Below are 26110 nucleotides of genomic sequence, written 5' to 3' on the forward strand. Positions count from 1 at the left end.
CGCCTTGAGTCCCTGTCTGAGAAAAAGGCGGGGTAGAAACGAATGTTTTATAGATTATTTTTAAAAATGCACACACACGCACGCATATATAATTATGGAGATACAGAATTAAAATGAGTCCGAAGGTTCGCCGCGAATTTTTTCGCCCGCCCGGTTTCGCCTCCGTCTCCGCTTCCCCGCCCAAACCTAGATCTACGAACTCCTGCCGCGTCTTCCGGGTCCACTTAGAACTTCCGCTCAGCCGCGACGCAACCGGATTCCGGCGGGCGGGGACTTTGGGAGGAGGGCGGGAGCATCTCGCGGCGTTGCCCAATCGCAGCTCCGCCTTAAGGCCCCGGCTGTCTAAATGGGGGCGGGCGCCGGCCGTAACCAGGAAGTCGTGTTTCCAGGCGGACGTCGCGCTCCCTTCCTCGCACATGCGCACTCGGGCGGCGCTGCTCCTGTCAGCGCGGCGCCGGCCAGCGGGATGCGCCTCCCGGGCCGGAGCCCCAGTCATGGAGGTGGAGGAGGCCTTCCCTCAGGTGGGCCAGATGGGGCCCTTCCAGCTCTGGCTCTGCGTCCTGCTCGCCGCGCTGCTCCAGGTGAAGAAGCCCGACGGGGCGGAGGCAGGGAGGGAGGGAGGGAGGCAAGGGGAGGCGGGCGCCACCACCGAGAAGGCCCTCTGCCTGGTTCCCTGTCACCTCACTTCTGGCAGGGAGGGAACCCCCAGAAGGCCCTCGGAGATGGACCTCAGTGTCCGGGCAGAAGGATGGGGGTGCAGATGCTCCTCCAGGATCTGCCGCCTGCTTGGTGCCCCCCCCCCATGCTTTCCCCAGGGAGGCTGACCTGGCCCCTTCCTTGCCTACCTTTAGGCACCAGGTGGAAGTGTTTCCCTTCAACCAGACATTGGACTGCTGTAGCCTTTTCAACTGGGGGGTGATTAGTTTCTGTTGCTTTTGCTGTGTTTTATTATGTGTCCTGTGTTTTCGTTTTGTCTTTTTATGTTGTGAACCGCCTTGTGATCTTGGGAGGAAGGGCAGTGTGCAAATTTAGCAAGGAATAATAACAACAATAACAACCACCTCTACCATGGCCTCAGGGTGAAAAGGAGGTGCTGCTGGAGCCGAAAATGGTTAGAGTGTTGGGCTACGACCTTGGAGACCGGAGTTTGAATCTCCCGTTCTGCCATGAAGCTCGCTGGGTGGCCTAGGGCCGGTCACCATGTCTCAGCCTAACCTCCCTCACAGGGAGGAGGAGAGCCATGGGCAGCACCTTGAGCTCCTTGGAGGGAAAGGGGGTATATAAATGTAAGGAATAAATAAATAAATAGTGGGGGCTGCTCTCGGGGGTCTCCTGGGCTTTGCACCTCCCTGGCATGATTCTGCACACCCCCTGCCAACAATGGCCTTTGATTCCCATTTCAACCTTCAGGGGAGGTTGATTTGATCCCCCCCCCCTCTTTTTCTCTAATGTAGATCTTCACTCACCCCTTCTTCCCTGGTTTGTGTGTGTGTGTGGGGGGGGGGTGAGTCCTATTTGTGGTTTGCCTGTGGTGCCAAAATGTATTGGGCTGGCCCTGCACCAAGTAGATGGGTAGCCCTAAGGGCGACAGTCGCTTGGACAGTATAGCCTCAAGGAGAGTCACTTTGGTGGTGGTGAGTGCAGTGGCAGAGCTTCATGCTCCGGCATTGGGGGGGCACATCACCTGCGGGGGCGGGACGCCCAGCGGGGGGGGGGGGGACAGCTGCGATGGCACCCCATCAGTATTGCGCTGCCAGGGGCGGTGCGCTCCCCCCCACACTCCCCTTCCTCTGCCACTGGGTGAGTGTTCCTGTGTAGTTTGTGGCTGTCACACAAAGCCCAAAGGTGAATTGGAAACTACCCTTCAAAACGGTAATTGGAAACAGACAGGCACCTCCATTTTTTTTGCTGGCCATGGCAAGCCTTTCTCCAACCTTGCAGCTGCAGAATTGGGCTTGGCCAGCAGTGCAGAGATCCCTTCTCTCTCTCCCTTCTCCCTGCCTCCCCTTGGGTGAGGAAAGCTGAAGATGCTGTGGCTATTGTAGGCTGAGGTTTGCCTAACCCAGGAAGCCTCCATATACTGAGTGTGGAGCTAAGCTCTGCTGCTAAGCAGCCAAACCAATAAAACACTGCCAGCTGTGCTGGCTCTGGAGCTGGGAAGTGAGGTGGTGGCTGCCGTCGGTGCCCTGGAGCAGCTCGGCCACTCACGGCCATGTCAACGAGCCTTCAACACCCTTCTCAGTCCTAAAGTTGGACCTGGAGATGTTTCCCTGAGGAGGAATCATTCTGCCAAGCACAATTTTAGCCAGCCAAAAATTATGGATCCCAGGAAATCATTCCATTCTGATCTTGGCTTTCTTGAAGACCACTTGGATACTCATGACTGAGAAGGCCTACTTCGCCTTCAGATTGTAAGCTTGCGTCTGGTCTGTTCTATTTCAGTGCACTCACAAAAATCTTTGTTGACTAGAAACAAGTTTGTTTAGCTTATAACTCATTTCGACGTGTGTGTGTTTTTCTTGGAGAAAACTTATTTTGTATGAAAGAACTTCGAATTATGTTGTAGTGGTAGAGAAATTCTTCTAAGCAAACTGGGCTATTGGTTCTTCAGGTGGCATGATCTAAATTTCACAGATATGTGTACAGTGGCACAGAGGCCAAGATGCTGGGCTGTGAATCAGGAAGCCCCTGTTTCATATCTCTACTAGACATGTTTACTGGCTGCAAGCGGGGCAATGCATTACTTTGGCAAATGCGTATTTAGAGAAGAGAACTGGAATGTGTGCGCTTAACACTTTCTTCACCATAGTTTGCAATTGGTTTCATATCCTGACTTGTTTTGAAGCTGCTGGCAATAGTTTCTTGGTGTGGATGAAACGGGGGGCCTGCCCACATTTCTGTTCCATCAGTTCAAGAGGTTCTTCTTTTCCCCACTATTTCCCCCAGGAAAACCTCTTGTTTAATGTTGAATCGGAACCAGAATCAATTGGGTTTGTTCCAATTTAGCAGTAAAACAGCAGGTTTTCCTGAGAAAGGCATCAGAACAAATAAAAACCCCTCTTGGACCTGTGACTTCAAATCACAGGACAAGTGGAAGTGTAGATGGATCCTGGAATTATGGTTATTGCAAGCAAAAAGAGCATTCATAGGATCTATTGCTATGAATTGACAAGGTGGGAGAAACATTTCCAAAGCTGAAGTATGTAAAGATAAACCTGAAATACTGGCAATTCTCATTCTAAACGGCAAATAACCTCTGAGCTATTGTGTAGATATGATCAAGGATATTTGTTATTTCAATGTTTGGAAGTTCTTGTTTGTTCTGGCATTGATTTTGATTCTACTTCTCATTGTTTCAGCTCTATGTGGCCAGTGAAGCAATCCTCATTGCACTAGTGGGAGCAACACCTCCTTACCACTGGGACCTTGAAGGGACCTCTGCAAATAAAAGCCATGGTAATGAGTCGGCTAGCGAAGAAAGAACTTTTGGGAAGTGGCTCCTGACGGCCAATGGGAGTGAAGTTCAGAAACACATACACTTTAGCAGCAACTTTACATCAATAGCCTCTGAGGTAATTGAGCCAAGATTGTGGTGGGGATCTTGGCACTTAACCTTCTAAATTATTGCTACAAAATTGTAGGTGATCCATTAGAGAGAGAAAATCCAAATTCTACAGTAATGTAAGATGCACCCAAAACAGTGAACAAGCTTTTTCGCAGCTCTCTTAATCAGGCTGAGCAACACAAGCAAAATGGGAAGGAAGAGGTCAGAGAATATGGTGCAAACAAAATTCTGTCTTGCACCTAGCAGAGACTAATTAAGTCTGTGAACATGGGCTCAGATGCTACTTAGCCAAGAAGTTCCCTGGGTGACCTTGAGCCAGCCACTGTCAGCCTAGCCTACCTCACAGGATAAAATATGGGTGGATAGAACTATGTATACAACACTGAGTTCCTTGGGAAAGGCGGGATATAAATGTGATAAACAAATGAATTTCCTGCATTCCCAAATTAGATTGATACAGACCACAGCCTTTTGGGATGCAATATTAATCTCTTCCTCTCCCACTGCCTTGCCATTTTGCTTAGGGTCCTGGCAAAAGAAGAGTTAAAGGTTTGCTCACTATTTTTGTCCCATTCTTGTTGGTTCAAAGCCAAGCCTTAACCAAATGTAGCTCTTATAATTTTTCAAAAATAAGTGCTATGATCCATTCATAAACATTTTGTCTAGCTGTGATCAGATGAACATCTGGGACTTTTCTAAAAACCACCAGATTAATTCATTTGATGAAGTGGACTGGAGTCCATATAAGCTTATACCATAATAAATATGCTAGTCTTTAAGGTTGTTCCTGCAAAAACACCTAGCATGACTACCTCTCTGGAAATCGCGTGTGTGTGTGTGTGTGTGTGTGTGTGCTTAAAGGGGAGGAACTAGTTTATGACTCCATAAAGAAGAATAAGATCGTCATTTCTTTACTGGGTTCATGAACAGTGCTATGCTTGAATGGTAACCTGAGTGTAGCACAGTCTACTTCCTCACCAAGTCTGTTTCACAACAAGCATTGCATAAGTTCATTCCATACTTCAAAGGATATGGTTTGTAGCATTTGTGAAGTATTAATTTCTAAGAAGAACTGTGGCTGAAACATATCACTGTTTCTGAGAAGATCAGCACTGAAGCTAAGTTATGAAGTATATGCCTGTTTGCAGATTTTGGCAATGGAGGTGCTACACATACTCATTCTCAAAAGACTTGTCCTATTAAGAAGATTGCAAAGCCCCCACCTTAATGGATTATGTTCATGCACTGGAATTGTCATATTAGCCAGTAACAAGTCAACAAAATAATGAGTATGCCTTCAGGAAATGCTTTTGCCAATTACCCCAAAGTGTTACATTTGCCATTTATCCATTGTACAGAAATACACCTAATATGTACTCCTGTGATCTTTTAAGAGATGCATCTTAAACTTGAAGCATCTCAATATTGGCCTTTCTTCGGAAGTTTTGCACTCCTGTTTAGCTTCTGTATGTTGTACATGGACAATAAATATGCAATGTTACCTATAGATATAAATCAGCAAGGAGAGAAAAGTACTTTTTATTTACAATAGGAAATAACTTTTTGTTGGGTGCTAGTTGTTAGGTGCATGATGATGTTAAAGATAATTTATGGATTTTAAAAAGAAGCTCTTGCCTTCTGTTGGATTCTGCCTAACTCTGCTTTTTTCTCCCCCTAGTGGTTTTTAATTGGCAACACATCATACAAGATCAGTGCTGCTAGTTCGTTTTTCTTCAGTGGTGTGTTTGTTGGGGTGATTACTTTTGGACAGCTCTCAGATCGTTTTGGACGGAAGAAAGTCTACCTTGTAGGTAAGCTGTCATCAGAAAAAGATGAAGGGAAAAGCCTCCGTCCTTCTTAGCATAGTTGTATTCTCTGCTCTGTCCAGGTATTTTAAAGGAAAGCCATGAATTTGAGTACTCTATAGACTACACTTCATATATTGGGAATCTCCTCATAGCTTTCTCTTTCCACAATTTGTAGGGTTTGGTCACCTTCTGGGACATTGGAGACTGTTGTAGAGACGGGGGGAGTATGGGCTGATAATAAGAGTTTTTTTAATTTCTTGTGAAAAGAATCCATGAATGGATTTTAATTGGGGCCCAATTGTCCCATTTGGATTTTGGGGAATTCTCCCTTGTGGCAGATTGGCTAGTGACCTTGTGGTGCTTTGCACTGTGCTGCTTTTCTCTTCCAGTAATGTGTGCTCCTTTCTTCAAGAACTTCAGATGGTCGTGGTGATCTGCAGTAGTTTGTTGCAGTTTTGTGGCTCAGTCTGATCTGCATTGTGAAGAGAAACTGCAAAGTTGTCCATATACTTGCAGCCCTATAGTTCTAACCTACTTGTCGGAAGCAAATAAAACAGCTAAATTCCTGTTACTCAGATATTCTGGATATTTATTTGTTATCCGAAATATTTGTAGCTTGCCTTCTTACTCACACATGGATCCAAGAAATTTAAACGATAACATGGGATTAGTTCACCCTTTCTAACTGAAGGCTCACAAACATAGTTACCAGTTCTCTTTTGGTATAACACACACCCTGGCACCAGGAACATCTAACAACAGATGACAGTTACAAGAGGCAAGGTTTGCCTTTGCCTGGGCTGCTGATCTTAAGTGTTGCCTCAGCTGCTCCATCTTTCTCTCCTTAGCAGCCCCCAAGCAGCAAAAAAAGGCTGTGGGGACAAGATGGCAACATTCCTCACCCTGGCTCAGATATTTTGGCTGTTGCTGCCAGCTCCTAAAGCCCTGGCAAGCCCAATGTAAATAATTGCCTTTAAAATGGCCACTAGGAAAGCTTGATAGCAGCTGGCTATTAAAATGGGATAATCATATGCACTATTCATTGCAGAATTAGAATCCATTTAAAGATATGGGAGCTGCTGATTTTTAAAAAGAGAGAGGGTTGTGTCTTTTCCGTCGGGTTGTGTCTTTTCCATAAAGCGAACCAGACAGCGTATCCTATCATACGTAGAGAACTTTTGTGTAAGATACGGTCAGCTATATTTTTCATTACAAACACTACATGTGCTTTCTTGAGCAACCAAGCAGAACTGCATTAAAATATTGCACTGTGTCCACAGTGGCTAACTTTGGAAAAAGGGGGAAAAACAACAGCCATCATTTACTTCTTGGGAGATGTTCTGAAGGAAATTTTTCTTTGCCTTCCAGGTTTTGCCCTTGACATTTTGTTTGCTGTTGCTAATGGATTCTCCCCTTCGTACGAGTTCTTTGCAGTCTCCCGCTTCTTGGTGGGAGTAATGAATGGTGGGATGTCATTAGTGGCTTTTGTCCTCCTGAACGAATGTGTGGGCACCGCTTATTGGGCTTTGGCAGGTACAACATTTAATTACTGGTCTTTATATTGAAAGCTTAAAAAAAATTCTGGCAGCAAATCCAGATCTTAATTCATGTTTGAGAACTGCTTTATACATTGTGAGATTGACGGGCACATCCAGGTAATCTGTATGCATCCAGCCATTGATTGATTGATTACCTTGTGCACACATGCTTTTGTTGGAAGCTGAGACTTGCTCTTGCTTCCATCAGTTTGTAGATAGGGTAAAAAAAAAACTAGCTTGCATGTTATGGTTATGGTGTATCCTCCAACTGTAATGTGTGAAGTAGTTTGTGTTCCCTGTATGCATACGATTGATCCTTCATCCACAAAGCTCTGCAAATTTTCTGTTGTAAAATGCTAAGCATTCTGATTCTTACACATTTAAAATACCAGCACAAACTTTAGACTCTGTAGGATGAGGATAACATACCTAATATATCACGTGTTACACTGCCTAAAATTCTCAGTCCAGTTCTGCTCATGCCATTTTACCCGCAAAGTTTACCTTTTTTTTTTTTTTTTAGGAAGACCTCACAAATAGTGATTTTAAGAACAGGTTGTAGCATAATTTGTCTTCCCTTTCCATCTTAAATTATCTTTATCTTTGCATCTTTGTTCAGGTAGCCTTCTTTGCCTGTCTGTTTTGTGTTAACAAACATCATTAAATGGTCAATAACTCTTTTTTCCCTGTCTGCCTTATGTTAGGATCAGTTGGTGGCCTCTTCTTTGCTGTGGGAATTGCCCAGTATGCTTTGTTAGGATATCTCATTCGCTCCTGGAGAATTCTAGCAGTTGTGGTTAACCTGGAGGGAACAGTAGTCTTCCTCCTGTCTCTGTAAGTTACCTACCTTAAAATTGTTCTGGTGGTGTTCATGAAAAGGTGTGAAAATCACTTATCACTGAATAGAAGTAGTAGTTATCTCTCTTTCTTGCATCCCTTTAAAGTATTTTAAGCTGTTTGATTTCTACTTTCCCTGATCCTACTTTCTCTAAGCCTGGACATAGATTTAGCCTCTTCTCATAGGATATTTCTAGACTCTTTCATCTTAACAGTCCTTAGAATCCTTTTCAGTGTCTGTCTTGACGTGTGCTCCCCAGAACCGAACACAAAGATTCAGGATGTGGTTTTAGCAGTGCTAAAGGGAAAAGGAATACTACAGAATTGTGCCAGGACTGCTCCTGTTCACACAGCATAGCGTTGGCCTTGGCCTTGGGCGACAGCATCACCTCTTGCCTTGTTAGTCTTATCCACTCTGCTCCCTAAATCTGTCTTTGAAGTGTTGCTGCCTTGCCAGATTCCCACCATTTTAAGTGCCATTGTGTGGCTTTTTCCTGCTTTGTCTTCCTTCCTTTATGTTCTGATAAACTCTGCCAAGTTCTGATCATCCAAGTTAGTTGCCACCTGTCCCAAGATTTCATAAGCTGTAAGCTTCAGACTTCTTTCCCCTCATGTCATCTGTAGCCACTGCTTTAGAGGTAGGCTTTCAGTTACATAGATGCGGACACCTGTTAGGATGAAGACAGACGTAGGATTTGAAGAGCGTTTGCAAGAGGCATTTCATCTACATTATAAACTGGCATTGACATCTGTAATATACAGACACGCGCATTAAGTTGAGCACTGCAGCAGCCTTCAGTCTTGCCTCTCTTGTGCTTCTAGCAAGTTGCTTATTTCTTTCCCTTTTTTTGATGATGCCTATAAATTTTCTTATTCATTCAAATGAGGAAAAAAAGTTTGAAAATCAGTTGCAAAACTGCTCTGGAATTTTGGGTGGTAGGGAAGGTGCTTAATTGATGTAGGAAGTACACGTCCACCAAAACTGACTTTTCCTTGTTGAAAGTAAATTAATTTTTTTTTGGTAGAGTTCAGTTGAAAGGGTACATGTGTGAGAGAGACAGAGAGTGAGTGACTGGATGTATTTAGCAAACGGTCTTGGTTGCATCGGTGTTACATATGAAATTACCTGACCAGGTGGGGAACAGGATTCTGCCTGCAGGCTGAATCCTGAGTTCCTCCATGGGCCATGATGATGGATGTGGGAGGCTGATTCCAGTTGGGTTTGCATTTGACAACAAATTTAAAAGGCACAGGGAATGCACTTGAAAACCCCTCATTGTTCCTTTGCAAAGGCATCTTTACCTGTGTCTGCCCCACACCTGATGACAAGTGGGCGTGGCTTGGGGGAAATGGCTTCGTGGGCCAAATTAGGACCTCCATCAGCCTAATTTGGCCTATGGGCTGGAAGTGTTTCCCATGCTTGTCTTGTACAAATTGAAAACTTCAAGCAGCAATGAAAAATGGATGATTTCTATAAGGCTGCAGTGACTTTATCTGGAGAAGCCCAAGTCTGTTTTTTGGGGGGGTGCTAGTGCATACCAGTCATACGCTGGTGGCAGGATAGAGCATTGTCAAGCAATGCATAATCTTTGAGCGCAATGGGATTCCTAGTACAAGACCTAGGTTTTACATTTGCCCATTGTGGTTTTGCTTTATTTTGCATAGCATTATTTGGTTGATTGCAGGAGGCTTTAGGCAATTCATACCTGGTGAATTGAAGTTGCTCCCTTGCTTATGATAGCACAGTGGATAGAAGTCCATAGGCACCTATAATCTTCAAAAATTAGCAGCAGTCTGATTGCTAAACGCAAATAATGTGAAGGCCTTTCCCAAGAAACATCTGTGCAATCCAGACTCTAGTTGAAATGTTGTAATTTCTTCTTCAAAAATGTTTCTAGTCTTATTGGGTGCAGAGTAGCTTGACAAATTAAAGGTTCAGGGAGAACGTATTTTCCAAATAATTATGTGATTAATCATTTCAAAGAGCATACTACTATTTTTAAGGTTTTCAATACAGTGCAATTTTGTACACGCTCAGAAATAAGTTCTACTATGTTCAACAGGGTTTCCTCCAAGGTAAGTATGCAGAGGGTGGCAGACTGAATTAAATAATAGAATTGTAGAGTTGGAAGGGGCAGTGGGGGTCATCTAGTCCAACCCCCTGCAGTGCAGGAATCTTTCACCCAATGTGGGCTCGAACCCGTGGCCCTGGCATTAAAGAGGCTCAGGCTCTACTGCAGATATAAGTAATTACAAGCATAGTTTAATTCATAAATACTTTAAGTATGTCAAAATATTCATAATAGGTTATGAAATAAAGAAATACTTGAAAAAGGAAAGAAGTAATCTCTTTTAAATCTAAAAGTATAATAAAATAATCATTTTACAATAATGTAAGTAAATTGTACATATGCATATTATGACAATGATAATTTATTATTTGTATTATTATTACAGAATATGCATATTTTGAATAATAGGGAGATGAACTGGGTCAGTGTCAAGTGCTATTCTCAATACTTTTCCATACCACTGCTTTCACACTACTTTTTCAAGTTCTGTATTAGGTTTACGTTTGCACATTCAGAATCTTCCTAAATTAGCTTAACATGGCTGCATTCAGCGCATCGTTGTGAGCTGCAGTCCTACAAAATTGGTCTTGTTTATCCCTGTGCAAAGCAGCAAAGATTGAAGTCTATTTGCAGTATAAAACTTGTTAATGATTGTACTTTTTCCTTTTTTACCAGAAGTGCCAATATTGAGTAGTAAAACGACTCTAACGCCATCTGTGGAATATTTTCTCTCTTTTTGTTCTTCGTAGATTCATTCCTGAATCACCTCGTTGGTTGTATTCACAAGGACGGCTGAGTGAAGCTGAAGAGTCCCTCTACCTCATTGCAAAGAGGAACCGCAAACCAAAGTGCACTTTTTCACTTAAACTCCCTACTGAACGGAGTTATAAAGAGACCAGGAGCATCCTGGACCTGTTCCGGTACAAGATCCTTTTGGGACGTACTCTGATCATGATGTTCATCTGGTACGTGTGCTATCTTCTGATCTGATTTTGAAATTGCTACTACTGTGCTGTTCAAATACAACAAGATAGGCATGTTCTGTCTTTCTGGGAGGAAATATGTGGCTGTTACAGCCCCAAACTCTTTTTTAAAAAAACAGGCTGCAAAATCCATTTGGAGTTTTATGCTTTTAAATATTTTTTACAAGAACAAAAAAAAACAAACTGTAGAATATCGAAGATCAGAGCCTGTGGGATTATTTTAGTACATAATTACACAAAGACCAAGTGGTCCTTGAATGGTAGAGTAAAAATCATTTTGTGGGCACATTTTCCATGTGGCTTGACATTTTAATACGAATCTTACAAGACAGTTTGAGTAATGTCTCTTTGTTAAATAGCTGGAAGACCACTGAAATGTACAAATGTGGTTTATGTTGTCTGGATCAAAGTAGAACCTTTTTTTGTTTTGTTTAATGAAAGAAATAAGACTTGGAGGTTCAGTGATCTGAATGGAAAGGTTGGCTTTAGGAGCTTGTAAAGAAAGCAGTTTCTCCCATGGAAGGCAACTAGAGAACACCGAAGGAGGGAGGTGCCAGGGTGTGTGGATGTTTAGTGTGCTTTTTCTGGACTTTTAGCTGCACTGGTCTGCTATTTTCAAGCCTGTCATTTAGACTAGCAAGGAGCGCTCAAGGGTCCCCGGGTGCTGATTCAGTGTACCTGATAATCTAAAAAAATAATAATAATACCCTGCCTAGAAATGCTTTAGATACCCAATGCCAAAATGTAATTTGTATTTATATTGCTCTGATCATGAATTTGTTATGCTGGTGTTATGCTTGACCTTTAAAGCCCTTTGAGGCCTAGGACCCTCGTACCTACGGGACTGCCTCTCCTGGTATGCCCCGCGAAGGACCTCAAGGTCCATAAAGAGCAACGCTCTAGAGGTCCTGGGCCCTAAGGAAATCAGATTAACCTCAACCAGGGCCAGGGCCTTTTCAACACTGGCTCCGGCCTGGTGGAACGCTCTGCCTCATGAGACTAGGGCCCTGTGGGATCCTTTCCGCAGGGCCTGTAAGACAGAGTTGTTCCACCTGGCCTTTGACTTGGAACCAGCCTGACCCCCCCCCTTTCCTTTTCCTTCTGTGATGGAACCCCTCTCTGGGGACTTCCCTGGCTTTTCTGGCCCCTGGAGGACCAGTCTGGATAGTTGGCCTTGGTGAAGATTTGACGTTTCCTCCCCCCAAACAGTTTTGGATCTGGGCTTCCACTGAAATGAGGCTGCATTTAAGTAGTATTTTAAACTTGTTTTTAAGTTGTATATTTTAATCATTTGTTTTCATACCTGATGTTAGCTTCCCTGAGCCCGGTCTTGGCCGGGGAGGGCAGCGTATAAATAAAATTAATTAAATAAAAATAAATAAATAAATAAATATTGAGGAGCCCCACTCAATATGTTCCATGCCTAAAGCATAACATCCTTCTCTGAGTTCAAGGTTACAGCTACTCTATAGGCAGAAAACTAGAAGAAGCAACTTTGCATTTTACATCTCTTTCTTTTTACTCGCTACAGGTTCGTATGCAGCTTGGTTTATTACGGTCTTACTCTCAACGTGGGAGACCTGGGTGGCAGCGTCTATGCCAACCTGGCTCTTTCTGGGCTAATAGAGATTCCGGCATACCCTCTCTGCATCTACTTGATTGGCAAAAAATGGTGAGTGTTGGAATGCTAGATAAATTTCTTTTTTACCTCTTTCTTTCTTTCTTTTGAGTGGCAGCAGCAGTGGGTGAGGTTGTGGATACTTCCTGGTGAGAAGGGGGAAAGGAGAGAATTAGAAAAAGCAGGCGGCAGGAAGAGATCTCGCAAGATCCTGTCCCATCCCGAGGAAGGGGGAGGCAAGAAATCATCTCAAGAGATTCCCTCTTTTGCGGGTCTGCGCCCGTGTGCCCCTTCTCCTAGGTAGACGCTATTCATGTAATCAGCCCTCTAGCCTGCTCATCTTTCTCATGATTATCAGTTTCATTGCTGTGTGTGCTGCTTAGCCTGAATCTCTTCTTCTGCAGTAAGCAATGCTAGACTATTTTCCTCTAGAGTGGGAGGTGCTTGTATTTCTTCATTTGAAAATAATTGAGATTGGTCCCCAAGGAAAGGTGAATAAGAAGATACTGGCATAAAGGATACTGGGCATAAAAAATTAAACCAATACATGCGGGAATGCAATGTGCATGAAAAACTTTTTTTGTCAAGCTTGTTAGCTTGGTAGCCTTGTTAGTCCATTGCAGGAAACACTACAAAGAGTTTTGTAGCGCTTTAAAGACTGAAATATTGTGAATGTGGCATGCCTATATCTCTTGTGGTGTTGTGGTGTGTCTCGTCACATGAGGTATATTGCAAGAGCTGGCATCACGATGAATCTCACGATGTGACATGACATGGTGTTTCACATCACTTGGCATTATATGGCACATGATATGACAACCTGACATGATGGTGCATGAAGTAGTATATCTCATGAAGCATTCATGCACAGGTATAGAGGAATTACTATAAATGGGCCCCAAAGGGAATGGAATATAGAAGATCTAGTAGGTTTATGATGACTCCCAAAGATAGTAATTGGTGACAGCACAAGTCTTCCTAGGTTTGCTCTCCTAATTTAACACCCGTAGTGGGTGTTTCAAGTTAAGACCTAAACGAAACAAAACCTAATAAGAAATCCACGTTCAATTTTCTTTCCTGGTGACTCCTTTTAAAGTTTTTGTTGTTGATGATGATGGTGACAAGTGGTAATTAGGAATTTGGGTAATAGGTGCCTGAGATGATTTTGACATTCTAAGAGATATTTGTTTTTAGCTCTGCTTCTCTTCAAAAATCTGGAATACCTTTGTTGACTGGAGAGTAATAGGCTTCCTGCACTGAAGCCCTGGATGTAAAGGGAGCTTGTTTTCTACTTGCTTTGCATTTTCATTGTTCTCTCTCTTTCCGGTTCTTCAGGTTTGGCCGTAAACGGACGCTTGCAGCCTTTTTGTTCCTGGGAGGACTAGCCTCTCTTATCGTCATGTTTCTTCCAGAAAAGAAAGGTAAAAGTGTTGTTCTTTTAACTATGGAGCAGACTGCAGGAGGCCAACAGCTTGCAGTGCAGGCTTTCTCACATCTGTAGGGGAGCAGCAATCTCCAGCTGCTTATATGGAGAGTTTTGCCTTGGGCAACTGGAACCAGACGCGCAAGAAATGACTGATCTTAGAAGCTTGAGAAGTAGTTAAAAATGTACCCCATCTAATTTCTAAGTCCAGCCTCTCTAAGAGTGTCTCCTTTTGAGCCCGCAGCATAAGACTTGGTCATGTTCACTGGGTCTCTTCTGAGTAAATCTTAGTTGGACACCATGAATGGAACCGTTCCTCTTCTGTGAACACAACATTAAATGGCGCTTCTCTTCAGTTCCCCAGCACAAGGCCAGGTGGCCGTTTGACCAGAGTGTGCTTTCTGTCAAACAAGCTCCCTGAAACTCCTCCTCCTCTGATAAATGGGAACAGGCTGGTTTTTCTGTTGGCTAGCAAGGGGGCGGGGGGGGGGGTCTACTTTCAACCTAAAGCCAAAAGGCCATCTTTGCTTCCTACAGCATCTTTACAAGCTCTGCATTTCTCCCCCAACAGCTACTGGAGTGTTTGCCATTGTAAACAGCCGCTCATTGTCTTTGCTGGGAAAACTGACAATCAGTGCAGCATTTAACATTGTCTACATCTACACATCAGAGCTTTATCCTACAGTGATCAGGTAAGACAGGTTCAGTTTGGTGGCTTCTGTTGTCTATATGAGACCCCCTGACTTTTCTTCTTCTTGGGAGGCACCGTTCAGTTTAAATTCATAGGTCCTTGCTTTTAGGGTGGGTCGCAGTATCTCTCTATAACTGCAGGTCCTTTCCCTGAGGGGATTGCAGATGAGAATTCGACTTCTCCCCATTCCCAAATGCAAAAGTTAAATGTGAACATCCCTGTTTAGCCAAAGAAATCCACTTGAATGTTAGCTTCCTTTTGTGGGAATGTTGAGGAAAGTAGGAGAGGATATACTGATTGAATATTATCCCTCCTCACTCATGCTAGTGAGTCATGTAGCAGAGCACATTTCCTTGTACATTGCTGGAAGCAAGTTGATGGATTTGTTATAATCATTTAAGTTAAGCAATCCAGTCTGGCTTGTCCAGTCTGGATTGTTCCTGGTAAATTTCCCCTTTATTTCCCTCTTAAAAAGAATAACACGACAGTCTTCTTTCAGTTCACGGTAGTATCCTGAAGGCAGGCTTTATCTTGTAGTTACAGTTACATCTGTAGAGAAAAGAAGTCTGAGCTAGGCCTCAGACCTTCTACCTTGTGGCTTCCATCCTCTGTACGGATGAGCCTTGTGCTGCTGGCTAAGAGCCAGCAGAGGAGTCCGAAAGTAGAAAATGGTAAAAGGTGAAAAGAGGAAGATGGCTGCGTTGCTAGCCCTTTTGTAGGGCCTGCTGGAGTCCCACCCATCTACCTGGTCACACAGGGGGAGGAGGCTCCAGAGCAGGTATGACAGGGAGTCCTCTCTTCTGGAGCAACATTCGCCTGTGTGTCCGCTCTAGGCAACAGGAAATGTTATATTTGACTGCTTCAGTTATGATACATCCCACACCTTTATTATTTAGTCTGAGGTGTCTACACAGAAATCCTAAAGGAGTTCATTGTTTCTCTGGGATTAAGAAGGCATTCAGAAAGGAATGTGTTAAGCCCTTCTGCTACCCAGGAAGGCAAGGGACATGTGACTCACTCTTTGTGCTGTATCCTATCCTCTAGGCTTCTCCCAAGTATGTTCCTTTGCCTTTGCCTGGGACTGAGCTTCTGTTCAACCTCTCCTAGAACTCAGTTTCCCTCCTCATTTTAACATTGGCTATTCTTCCTTAAAAAGTGACAAACTACTTTCTCCTTCTGTTTTACTGCCTTTCCCCTTTTTAAAAAAAATGCCTTCTTTTTTGCTTGTGGCTCAGTTGGTCACACAAGAAGCAGGAGCTGTTAAAAAAAGAGGAGGAGGAAACAGCGTGTCCCAGGGGTCAAACAGCCTTCAGCAAAAAAGCCGCCTTCCAGTTCTGTGGCTGAGCCGTCCACTGGCAGCTTCCACTGCAAACTCATTCATTCTGCTCCAGGCCAAGTGGAGCTGCTTCAGCTTCCACTGTACTGGGAAGCCAATTCCTGCTGCCATCAGGGGTGTATCTCTTATCAAGGCTACATTTGAGTCCTTCCATGCCAGGGAATGTGCAGAACTCATGCAAAACTTCTGGAAAGCTCAGCAGCATTCAAAGGAGAATGATGCTTATCTCCCATATGTGGTGACTTGGGAGTGGGAGGCATTTTGTGCACCATTTTCTGTGCTAGGCACCGTCTTCAGAGGCAAAGGATTCAGGCAGAGCAGAATTTCTCTGCCAGGAGTTTGAACAGCCATCTAAAGCAGATTTTTCATTAGAAAGCAGGCAACATTCTACCCCTGCACAAAATAATTCATTCTATTTCTCCTTCGGCCTCCCTTGAATCCACCTCAGTCAATAATATACATATTTATTTAGGTGATTTATAGCCCAATCTTCATTAAAATTATCCCAGAGCAGGTTGTAAAAATTGGTAATAATAATACAATATAAAAAACTCAACCACAGCAATAAATCAGAAGTACATCATAGCACCACAAGAGTGACAGACCATTGCCTCCAGTCAGTTAACCAAATGCTTGACTAAGTAATGTCTTTACAAGTTGCCTAAAGCCCTCAGCATTGAAATGTACCACAATAATAGGGGTGAGGAGGGCTGTGCAGCCGCATAGAGAGCCACCTGGGGCCACATTCCTGTGGGCAGGCAGTGTTCGCCATTGCTGAGTATTCTCAAGCTTATTAAATAGATATTTTCAGCAATCTGCAGGTACTCTTCAGGACTTGAAAGCGTAGTCCTAAGCCTACCTTAGTTAAGGAAAAATGCTTCATGTAAATGTAACTGTTTTATTTCCCACAGGAATGTTGGAATGGGAGCCTGTTCCATGTTTTCCCGAATTGGTGGGATCATCGCTCCTTTTGTTCCGTCTTTGGTTTGTACCGATTTTTCCTTCTCTTACCCACGCCTTCCCCCAAACTGGGCAGTAGCAAAATGTAAAGTACATTTTGCATGGGTTCAATTTGGCTTTGACTCTGACATTCAGAATTCTTGAAAATTGCCAGGTGCATGGAACAGTTGGCTTTGGGGTAGACGTGACTTTTGCTGGCTGATGCAACTTTGAAGAGTCCTAAACTCCCCTTGCGCATGATAAAGCTGTAGTGATAGTTTCCTGTGAATAAAGATGTGTGAGAGAGAAAGGGATAGGGGAGAGAAAAGGCAATGCAGAGCTGCCTAAGCATTCAGGTGGGCCACCTGCAGCTGGTGGACCTGTTGAAATTAGATGAACCAAGCCACCTTGTAAAGGCTCAGTCCATTGCCCTATTTGGTCAAGTTCTCCCTGCTTTCCTGCCAGCAGCTCTTCAAGAATGTTGCCATCTGAGATCTTTTAAAACTGGAAATATTGGTGAGAGCGTGTGCTCTCTCATTTGAGCCCGCACCCTCCCCAGTGTGGCTGCTTCATTGACCGTTCTACTGCCTCTCCTTGGCAGCTCTCCCTGTTCGTATTTGTGAGAGGAGAGCGGGAGCCAGAGCTCTTTCAGAGAGTTTTTGTAATAGTCTGTCATGAGAGTTGTTCTGTTCCTTCCACCCTTGACCCTGACAGGTGTGGCTAGGGCATAGATGTCTGAGTCTGGTTCTTCTGTCTCCCCTCTCTTCCATACTGTCCCTCTTTCCAGACTCCGTTTTTGTAACTGTGCTCTTGCACTACCCAATTTTTGTTGTCTCTGCATGCATAATTTGGGGTCAGTTCACATGACCAAGAGGGATGCGGGTGGCGCTGTGGTCTAAACCACTGAGCCTCTTGGGCTTGCCGATCAGAAGGTGGGCAGTTCGAATCCCCGTGACGGGATGAGCTCCTGTTGCTCGGTCCCTGCTCCTGCCAACCTAGCAGTTCGAAAGGACGCCAAAAAATGCAAGTAGATAAATAGGTACTGCTCCAGCGGGAAGGTAAATGGTGTCTCTGTGTGCTGCTCTGGTTTCGGTGTTCCGTTGCACCAGAAGCGGCTTAGTCATGCTGACCACATGACCTGGAAAAATTGTCTGTGGACAAACGCCGGCTCCCTTGACCTGTAAAGCGAGATGAGCGCTGCAACTCCAGAGTCGTCTGTGACTGGACTTAACTGTTAGGGGTCCTTTACCTTTACCTTTTTCACATGACCAGTAGATGTGTTGAAGATGTGACTCTTCTAGTGGGTCGCTGGAAATTCTCGTGCTGTTGTGTGTGGTTGTTTTGCCACAGTTGCAGCCTGTAACTGGCCCAACGTGTGCTTTGCCAGCGCAGAACAGCTGAAAGAAGGTTGAATAGCTATTATGTCCTTGAGCCATCATTTCATGATTAACATGAACATATTTGAGCCCTAGCTACTACTGCTGCTGTTTGTTATATTTGCTCTTTCTTTTCTTTTCTTTTTTTACAGAAATCTGTGCAAGGGTCTCTGCCATTCATTGTGTTTGGTGTGGCAGGCTTGTTCGCTGGTCTTCTGAGTCTGTTATTGCCAGAAACCCTAAATAGCCCCCTGCTGGAGACGATATCTGATCTACAGGTTTGCTCATATCGGCGGCTAGGAGATGAAGCTGTTTCGCTGCAAACAATGGAAAGCTCACGGGTATGAACCTTTGCCAGTTCCCCTCCTGTTACAAAAGCTGTCAAGTTGAATAGGAAGTCCCAGCTTCTTTAGGGTAACGTAGTGGCTCCAAGGAGAAGATATTAAATATTTAGTTGTGCCTTTTAGATATGTTAACTGCTAGGCAAATGACTACATCCCAGACAAACAGCCACTTTCTCTCTGGCTGCCAGCTTTAGATCAGAGCCTGCTTCCTCCTTTATTTCAAAGGATAGCAACTGTTACCTATTCATTCTTCTCATTGGCCGCCCACAACAGAATATTGAGTTGGAGAGAAACAACAGGAGGCCCTCATGCTATTGAACATGTGAAGACAGCGTTTCCTAGAGGAAGGGGAGCAGCCGCCATGAAGGAACAGTGTTCTGGCATGCTTATTGTGTCTACAAATGTCCTGTCCTACCCAGCAGCAAGAAACAGAAAGGTCGAGCCCTCTGTCAGCGATGAAGGAAGCAAAATTGACTGGCAGCAGGGTTTGGCTGCCATTTTATTGTCGATCAGAGCTGTGGAGGTTTTGGAAGGGGGATATCAGTGGTACCAGATAGGTTGAGCGCCTCTCTCCCTTGACTTAAGAGTACAAAGTGATAGCCAGTTCAGGAAGAAATGCAGTCACTTGCCTGCTCTGTGCTTTGTAAAAGTCAGTGGCTTCTTATTCTTGATTATAAGAGGCGAGCTTCAAAGGTGCCATAATCGTGTTGCCCAGGTTGTCCTGTTTGCAGCAATAGTAATGACATTTTAATGTTCTTTATAGAGTGCTGAAAACACTCACTATGATTTATTTCTCTATTTCGTAAGATGTATACGCTCCTTGATTTGAGGGGGGGGGGGGGGACAGCTTCAAAACAGTTAAGATAGAGAATGATCCACTTTAGTATTGTCCCATATGGAGGTTTGGGTTGAAGCTGAGTTATAAAGGCCTGGTGGAAACTGAAAATGACCTAGTGAATAGTCTTGCAAGGCTGAGATTAATCATCTGAAACATTTTACTCAAAACTTGGTGAAGGATAGCTCTGATATCAGAATCTCATTTTCCTTCTAGTCTGACCACGATAGTTCGGCTGGGAGTGGAAGTGAAGATGAAGAGTTCTATGATGCTGATGAAGAGACTCAAATGATCAAGTGATGGATAAAACACTTCTGTTAAATGCTGTGTCCTTTGTGAAGTATCCAGCCAGCTTTATCTGAACAAACCTAAAAGCCAGTAGCAATCAGTGAACAGAAGAACCGTACTATTGTGTCTGCTTTTAGGAGAAAAGTAGGATACCGTTGACAGCTCTTGCAAATAGGATGACTGCTTGTCAGTGACAGCTCTGGCAGATGTAGACTGCTCCTGATTTATAGACAAGTAAGGCATTTGCAGGATACGCATTGTCTGACAGCACTTGTGAATCCTAAAAGCGGCCCCAACGTTTAGCCAGCTCTCTTCTGCATCTGTTGCAGTTTTTTCCCTTGACTTGTTGGAAGTGGTCCGTTTGTTAAGCTTGGCTTTTATGCTACCCTGGTGAAACTTGATTGTGGAGAGGCATTGTTAACTATTTAGTGGGGGAAATGTGAAGTACTGCAAGATGTGACATTTTTTGCTGTCAATGCAATTCCTGGTGGTTCTGCATTGTGTGTGATTTTAATCTTGGGGTAATGCAGAAAGGGATCAGGCATGGTTCTATATAGCAGAGCAAGACCGCAGGGACCTGTAATACAGACCGACTGATTTAAAAGGCGACTGAATCACAGGAATGGTGGATTCACAACTTCATTTTAAAAGTTTTTATTTTAACTTGCCTTTGTTGACCTGTTACGTTGCCTCTTTTGGATATTTCAGTGCCATTTGTCATGTATACCTTTGGTGAAGGAGTCATCAAGGTGAGATAACTCATTCTGCTTTGGGCTTACCCTTGCCTTACAAAACGGTAGGAGCAATTGCGTCTTGCTGGTTAAATGGAAGGGAAGTCTAGCAGGTGTTGCTAATTTGGATTCAAGCTGTGTTTGGTTTCTACTTGTCAAGGGACTACAGCTTTGTGTTTACAAGGAAGCTTTTCCTTTTTCAGAAGTGTGCGGCTGTGTGTAGCGCTAGACATTTCTTCCTCCCCTTTAGACAGGAGCAATACACAATAATCCACCCAGTGCCATCTCCTGCATAATAATCCACCCAGTGCCATCTCCTCCGTGCTTCAAGCATTTTGATACTTACATCGGCTCCCTTTTCCCTCCTGTATTTAAATGGGAGAGAAGAGACTTGAGGCCTGAGATGGGAGCTCCTGAAAGCTTTTCCAATCACCACCTGTGATTGCAAGACAAGGGTGGTTGTGTGTCCATTGAAAGGTTTCCTACTGCTCATGCAGTCATCATGTTCAATGGGTTCAGTCTTAACAGTTTCAAGGTTACACTTAGATATGAAGCATGTATCGTTGCCTCTCTCAACTTGGTGAAGATCTGATATCTTCCGTTTTGAACCGAGCTCCACATTTGAAACAGATATGTGCCTAACACTAACTAGGTAACAATGGTCAGTGGCATCTGGGCCAGCAGTTCTTGGTGCTTTAGAGACTTCTTTGGTTTCCTATCTTGAGGCAGAAAACTGGAAGACATGGTCTAGGTTAGGAGACCTTTTCCAACCACGGTAGTTGCTCCAAATTGTTTTTACCAAAACTAAAACAGCAGTAGGAAGCCTATCTGTGCTGACAGGTTTCTACAAGACTAACTGAAGCTCATGCTCCACTTTATAAAGGGACCAATCTTCACAGGATCAACTTCTTTTTAATCAATCTGGACTCACAGACTAGAAGGCATTTTTCTACTACATTTTGTGTCTAAAGATCTTCATGTTCCTAGGCAGGGACTTGATGTTTGGTTGTTTCACTTTTTACTCAAGTCGCAGAAGATCTGCTAGCATTTTGTTTTTCCCAGGTAGCGTTTTGGTTTCGGAAGAAGCACATTTTCCTGGCGTCTGTTGAGAAAGCAATACTCTTGCCTAGGACTTAGCTCCGGTTACGAAGGCTAGGCTGAGCTTGTGTGTGTTTCATGGGCACCTATTGACAAGTGAACAGCAACACATTCCACTTTCCCTGCTCACAATATTTTATACATTAGCATTTTTCATCATAGTTTCCTTTTAGTGGGGAGGTCTATTTCTGAGCTTTATATTCCTCCCAATATGCAAACACACTGTAAGAAAAGGGTGAAGGAGCAGGCAGTCGGCACAACACAGCTCTCCTCCCTCCCACCCCTTCTGTAGCTGATGGGCTTTGGTTCGTTCAAAACCATTTGCTCCTAACAAATGCAGGAGGGCAGGGGAGACTGGGGGGAAATGTTGTTGGAAAAGTAGAAAGGCTTATGAAAGTTGTCCCTTTTTTTCAGGGACAGAAGCTCAGTCAGAGCGAGAAACTGCTATGAGGCTGTAGTGTCTTTCAGAAAATCCCTCCTCCTGAAATTGAAAAGTGGTGCTATCCTGCTTTGAAGGCCCCAAGTGCTTGGAAACTTTTGTCTTTTCATTAAGATAAGCTGCAATAAGAGTGCAGTGAGTGCTAGGGGCAGACCACACCAGAAAGGAGAGAAGTTGGAAGCCTGAATGCTTACTAGGGGTAAAATCCTGCTGAAATTAAAGGGACACACCTTGGTAAGTGTGCGTAGAATTGCACTGTAAGGGAAAATGCTTTTGCAGATTCAAATAAAAACCTGGATTCGTAGGTTTTCCTTCTTGTGTGCAGGTCCTCTTTTAACTGGTTTGTCCTTTGACCTTTCCCCATCAGTTCAAACAGACAGTCTGCTTAAAGAAGTTATTGGGAGCCTAAAACAGGTCCAATATATAAAAACCCTTTAAAATGGGTAAATCATGATCAGTGATGGAGTGATGCTACTATTGAGCACTTTGAAATCCTCAAATGATCAGTTTTTTGCTTCATTTAGTAGTTGAAGATAATGCTTGCGTTGCCGTATAATACATCTTTAAATACTAAATTTGTGTGTGTGTGTCTACACACACATACACGCCTGGATTAGTAAACGATCTGGCACAGCGGAAATGGAATGCCTTGCCTGGGAACCAGGAAGGAATGTCTTGAGGGAAGAAGGCCGGCCACTCGCAGGTGGATAGTTTTCTGTTACTTTTTCAAAGCCCAGGAAGGAAAGCCTTAGTAGAAAGGAGCACACTCAGGCCAAACAAGAGTATGTGCTCACTTTCCTCGCTTTGCGTGTCTTGAGAGGAGCACTTTTGGATGACATTAAACCTTTTCATTGGAGGCATTGTTACAAAGCAATAAAGTACTGTATATGAGAAACTTACTGAAACACAGCTGCTTTCATCATCTGAATGGGAGAGCCAGGGAGGACCACTTCCGAAGCCTATTCACCTGTGTCTTCTCCCAGCCTAACTGTTTTTAGACGGCTGTTCCAATTCATTAAATCTAACATAAGAAAATGAACTTTGGTTTCTCTTGCTTAAAAAACAAAACTGTACACAATGTTTAGGACCTCATAAGCCCTGATATAGGTAAACTGTTGTAGAGTCCCATTGAATGGAGTTCTGGGGACTGCGGTCCCACTGTATATATGAACCAGTCCTCAAGGTGAGAAATCTCTGGGAGGAATGAGAAGGTTTGTTTTTTCTCATAAGCACTTTAATGTCTCTGGAAGGATTTATTACTTTGCAGACAGCACCTAGCCAAAGAAATAAATGTCGAGATCTCGAAAAAGTTACCATACATTTTTATTGTGTGGCTATCTAATATAGCCACGGCTTAATGTTAGCCAAATCTGGAGCAGGGTAGTTGACTGGAAGAGCAAGGTGCAGAGCTGGCTCTTGAGAGGAAGCTCAAACTGGTTACAGCCAAATCAGTCCCTGGAATGTCTGCTTTAATCGGTCACTGATAAATTTGCTTCTTTGGGGCCATGTTCAGTACGTGGCTAAAGGGCAAACTCATTTAGGAGCTCACAGCTTCTTCAAGTTACCCCAGATATATATATATTTTAGGGACCAATTTAAGGAACTTGATGCATTAAATGCTATCGGTTGCTGTTTTGTCACACAAATGGTACTGCACTTAAAAAACAAAACAAGACGCCTTGCCAACATACGAAAGGGCTTGACTGGGAGGATGAGATTGACTGGTGGGATCAGATTCATTCTGCAGCTGCTGTACTTCGCCGGAGCTTGCCATTCTTAACCCTAAATGATAAGCTATTCAGAATTGTTAATTGTTTTTTAAAAATAATGTTTTATTAGTTTTTTTATACAAAATTTGACATTGTTCAGTTCACATTCAATATAATAATTCCTTACGTCCGTGATGCTCCTATTGTGGTCCTTTATCTGCTGCCAAATCTACCATTTATTTTCCGTTATATTGTAACTTGTATTACAATAATTTATTTCTTCTCCTTCCCTTGCCTGGAATTCAAATCCTGCTCGCGATTTCATTTGACTGTAATTTTTCTTAAACAGTCCAAAAAGAATCTCCACTCTTTGACAAAAAATTCATCTTTTCGATCTCTTTATTTTTGCTGTCAACTTCACCATCTCAGCATAGTCCAATAACTTTCAAATCCATTCTTCTTTTGTTGGAACTTCTCCTTCTTTCCACTTCAGAAATGTTAATTGTAACTCATTCAAAGATGTCTGTGGAGCCATGCAGAGATTTTATCCTGAAGGTGCTTTTATTAACAGAAAATGCTGTTATGTTTCTTAATACAGAATTTGGGGCACTGGATACAGGAAACATATGGGCATGTACACTTCTTAACACATGTGAAAAGAGACTCTTGCTATCAAATGTATTTTGTGGGTTGCTAAAATCATCGTCTTGTTCTATAATGGTAAAGGTGTAACTTCCTATGTACTGCATTCCTATACATGCTAGTCCTGTCCTTTTAAATATGTTTGTGTCACAGTTGAGGATGCTCTTGGTTCAGATGTGTTTTGGTTTTGTTTCCCCAGCTCCCCATCCTCACATTTGCCAGATTAATTGCTGAATTTTAAAAACTAAGAGGCAGGGTAGGGTGTAGACAAAGTTTAAGAAAGTTGAATGCAATCTGTGAGAGCTTTGTTTCCAAAGAACTTTACATACATTATTCCATTGCATTCAACAGGTTTTTGACCCAGACACAAAAATCAACACCATGAGCAGCAACCCTGTTTTCAAGTTAGCTTCTGATCTCTCAGAAAGGCGACACTCTTGCCTGAAAATATTTATTCACATCATTTGGCTTCAGCCCCATATAATAACAGAATATAGTAGAATTAAAACAGAAATTCACTAGGGAAACCTTTGCCCCATTGGAAATGTTAATGATCTCTGAAAACTGTATGATTATAATTTTACATACCTATGTAAACTCATTAGGACAATTTTACTTGTGTAGGATTTGGCTTGTAGCCTGAGGGTTTAAGATATTTTCCTGTATTGGGCAACACGTTGCCAGTTTAAAGCTGTAAAACTGCCTTTGATTTGCACAATCTGTGTAACGTGTGTTTGACTTACTTTGTGCCTTTTCCCTCTTTTCCCACTTCCAAAACCTCAATAAAAACAAGGCCATCTGTAATATTGCCTACCCAGTTTTATGCTGATTTATCCACCTGCCTGCTGCTAGCACAAGGAGTGATTTCTTTGAGACCAGATATTTATACCCATCCCTGCAAGGAATGACAAGGTAGAAAGCAGTTCCATTTAGAGTGACACCATCCCAAAGGGCTTGGGAAGCTAGAACTGTCAGTGTGAATCAATACCTTCCCCTTGATATGCTGCAAACTGCTGCTAGCAACAGCCCAGAGCCACTGAAATGAGAAAATTGGCTTAGCATCACAGCTGGAGTGAGGATGAGCAGGGCTAGAACTACAGCTAGGAACTTGCTGGCATACTTTAGAATTTAGATATTATAGGGAGAAGATGGAGCTTGACGCAGGATTAAAATTGTACTAAAACTCTGAAATCGTAAGAATCTTAATGTGGCTAATGCTAACTGATCGTCAGGTAGGGCACAAGTTCTGCCATAAGCAGAATAGGGATTGATAAGGGGGGAATCAATACTAATAGACAAAATAAAAACCAACAAATTGCCACCTGAGAGTTCTCAAAGAACTCAAATGTGAAATTGCTGGGCTTTTGTGTCAGATCAGCCTCCATACCTGTGGACTGGAGAGTCACCGAAGTAACACCGTTTTTTTCAAATGGGATCTGCCTGAGAGGATCCTGTATAGGCTGGTTAGTTTAACGTCTGTCCTAGGAAAGCAGGTGGAGAGTATTGTTAAAGATAAAACAACTAAGCATATAGAAGAATAAGCCTGACTTGAAGCTGTGCTCACCCATCTCCATCGTTGTCTTTCTCAGGATCTGACACTGTTTTGATGACCCAAAAGCTCTGAGAGCCCACTTTGTTGTCTCATGGTAGTTTGCAACACCACCTCTGGCGGCCATGTGTCCTGCAGTGACAACATCCTTACAATTTTATTGTATGTATGTGTGTATTATTTTCTCCCAAAGCAGTTCCCCTCAGCGGAAGAGAGAAGCCCTGCCATCAGGCTTACAAAAGACACCCAAGGAAAGAATGGTTCTCAAAAAGCAAGTTACACTTATCTG

General features: G+C 43.3%; 1 protein-coding gene across 1 annotated transcript; it reads left to right on the plus strand.

The window, feature by feature from the left end:
* The first annotated feature begins 413 nt into the window (after window positions 1-413).
* SLC22A15 (solute carrier family 22 member 15) lies at window positions 414-25076 on the plus strand. Its single transcript, XM_083719162.1, has 12 exons — window positions 414-581; window positions 3360-3572; window positions 5244-5376; window positions 6742-6906; window positions 7616-7745; window positions 10570-10785; window positions 12335-12475; window positions 13757-13842; window positions 14416-14536; window positions 16783-16855; window positions 18339-18527; window positions 19582-25076. The coding sequence occupies exons 1-12, from the start codon at window positions 417-419 to the stop codon at window positions 19663-19665; spliced, it is 1716 nt and encodes a 571-aa protein (XP_083575288.1). The 5' UTR covers window positions 414-416; the 3' UTR covers window positions 19666-25076.
* The last annotated feature ends 1034 nt before the right edge of the window (window positions 25077-26110 follow it).

This window comes from Podarcis gaigeae, assembly GCF_964106915.1.
Source record: "Podarcis gaigeae genome assembly, chromosome: 17".
NCBI lineage: Eukaryota > Metazoa > Chordata > Lepidosauria > Squamata > Lacertidae > Podarcis > Podarcis gaigeae.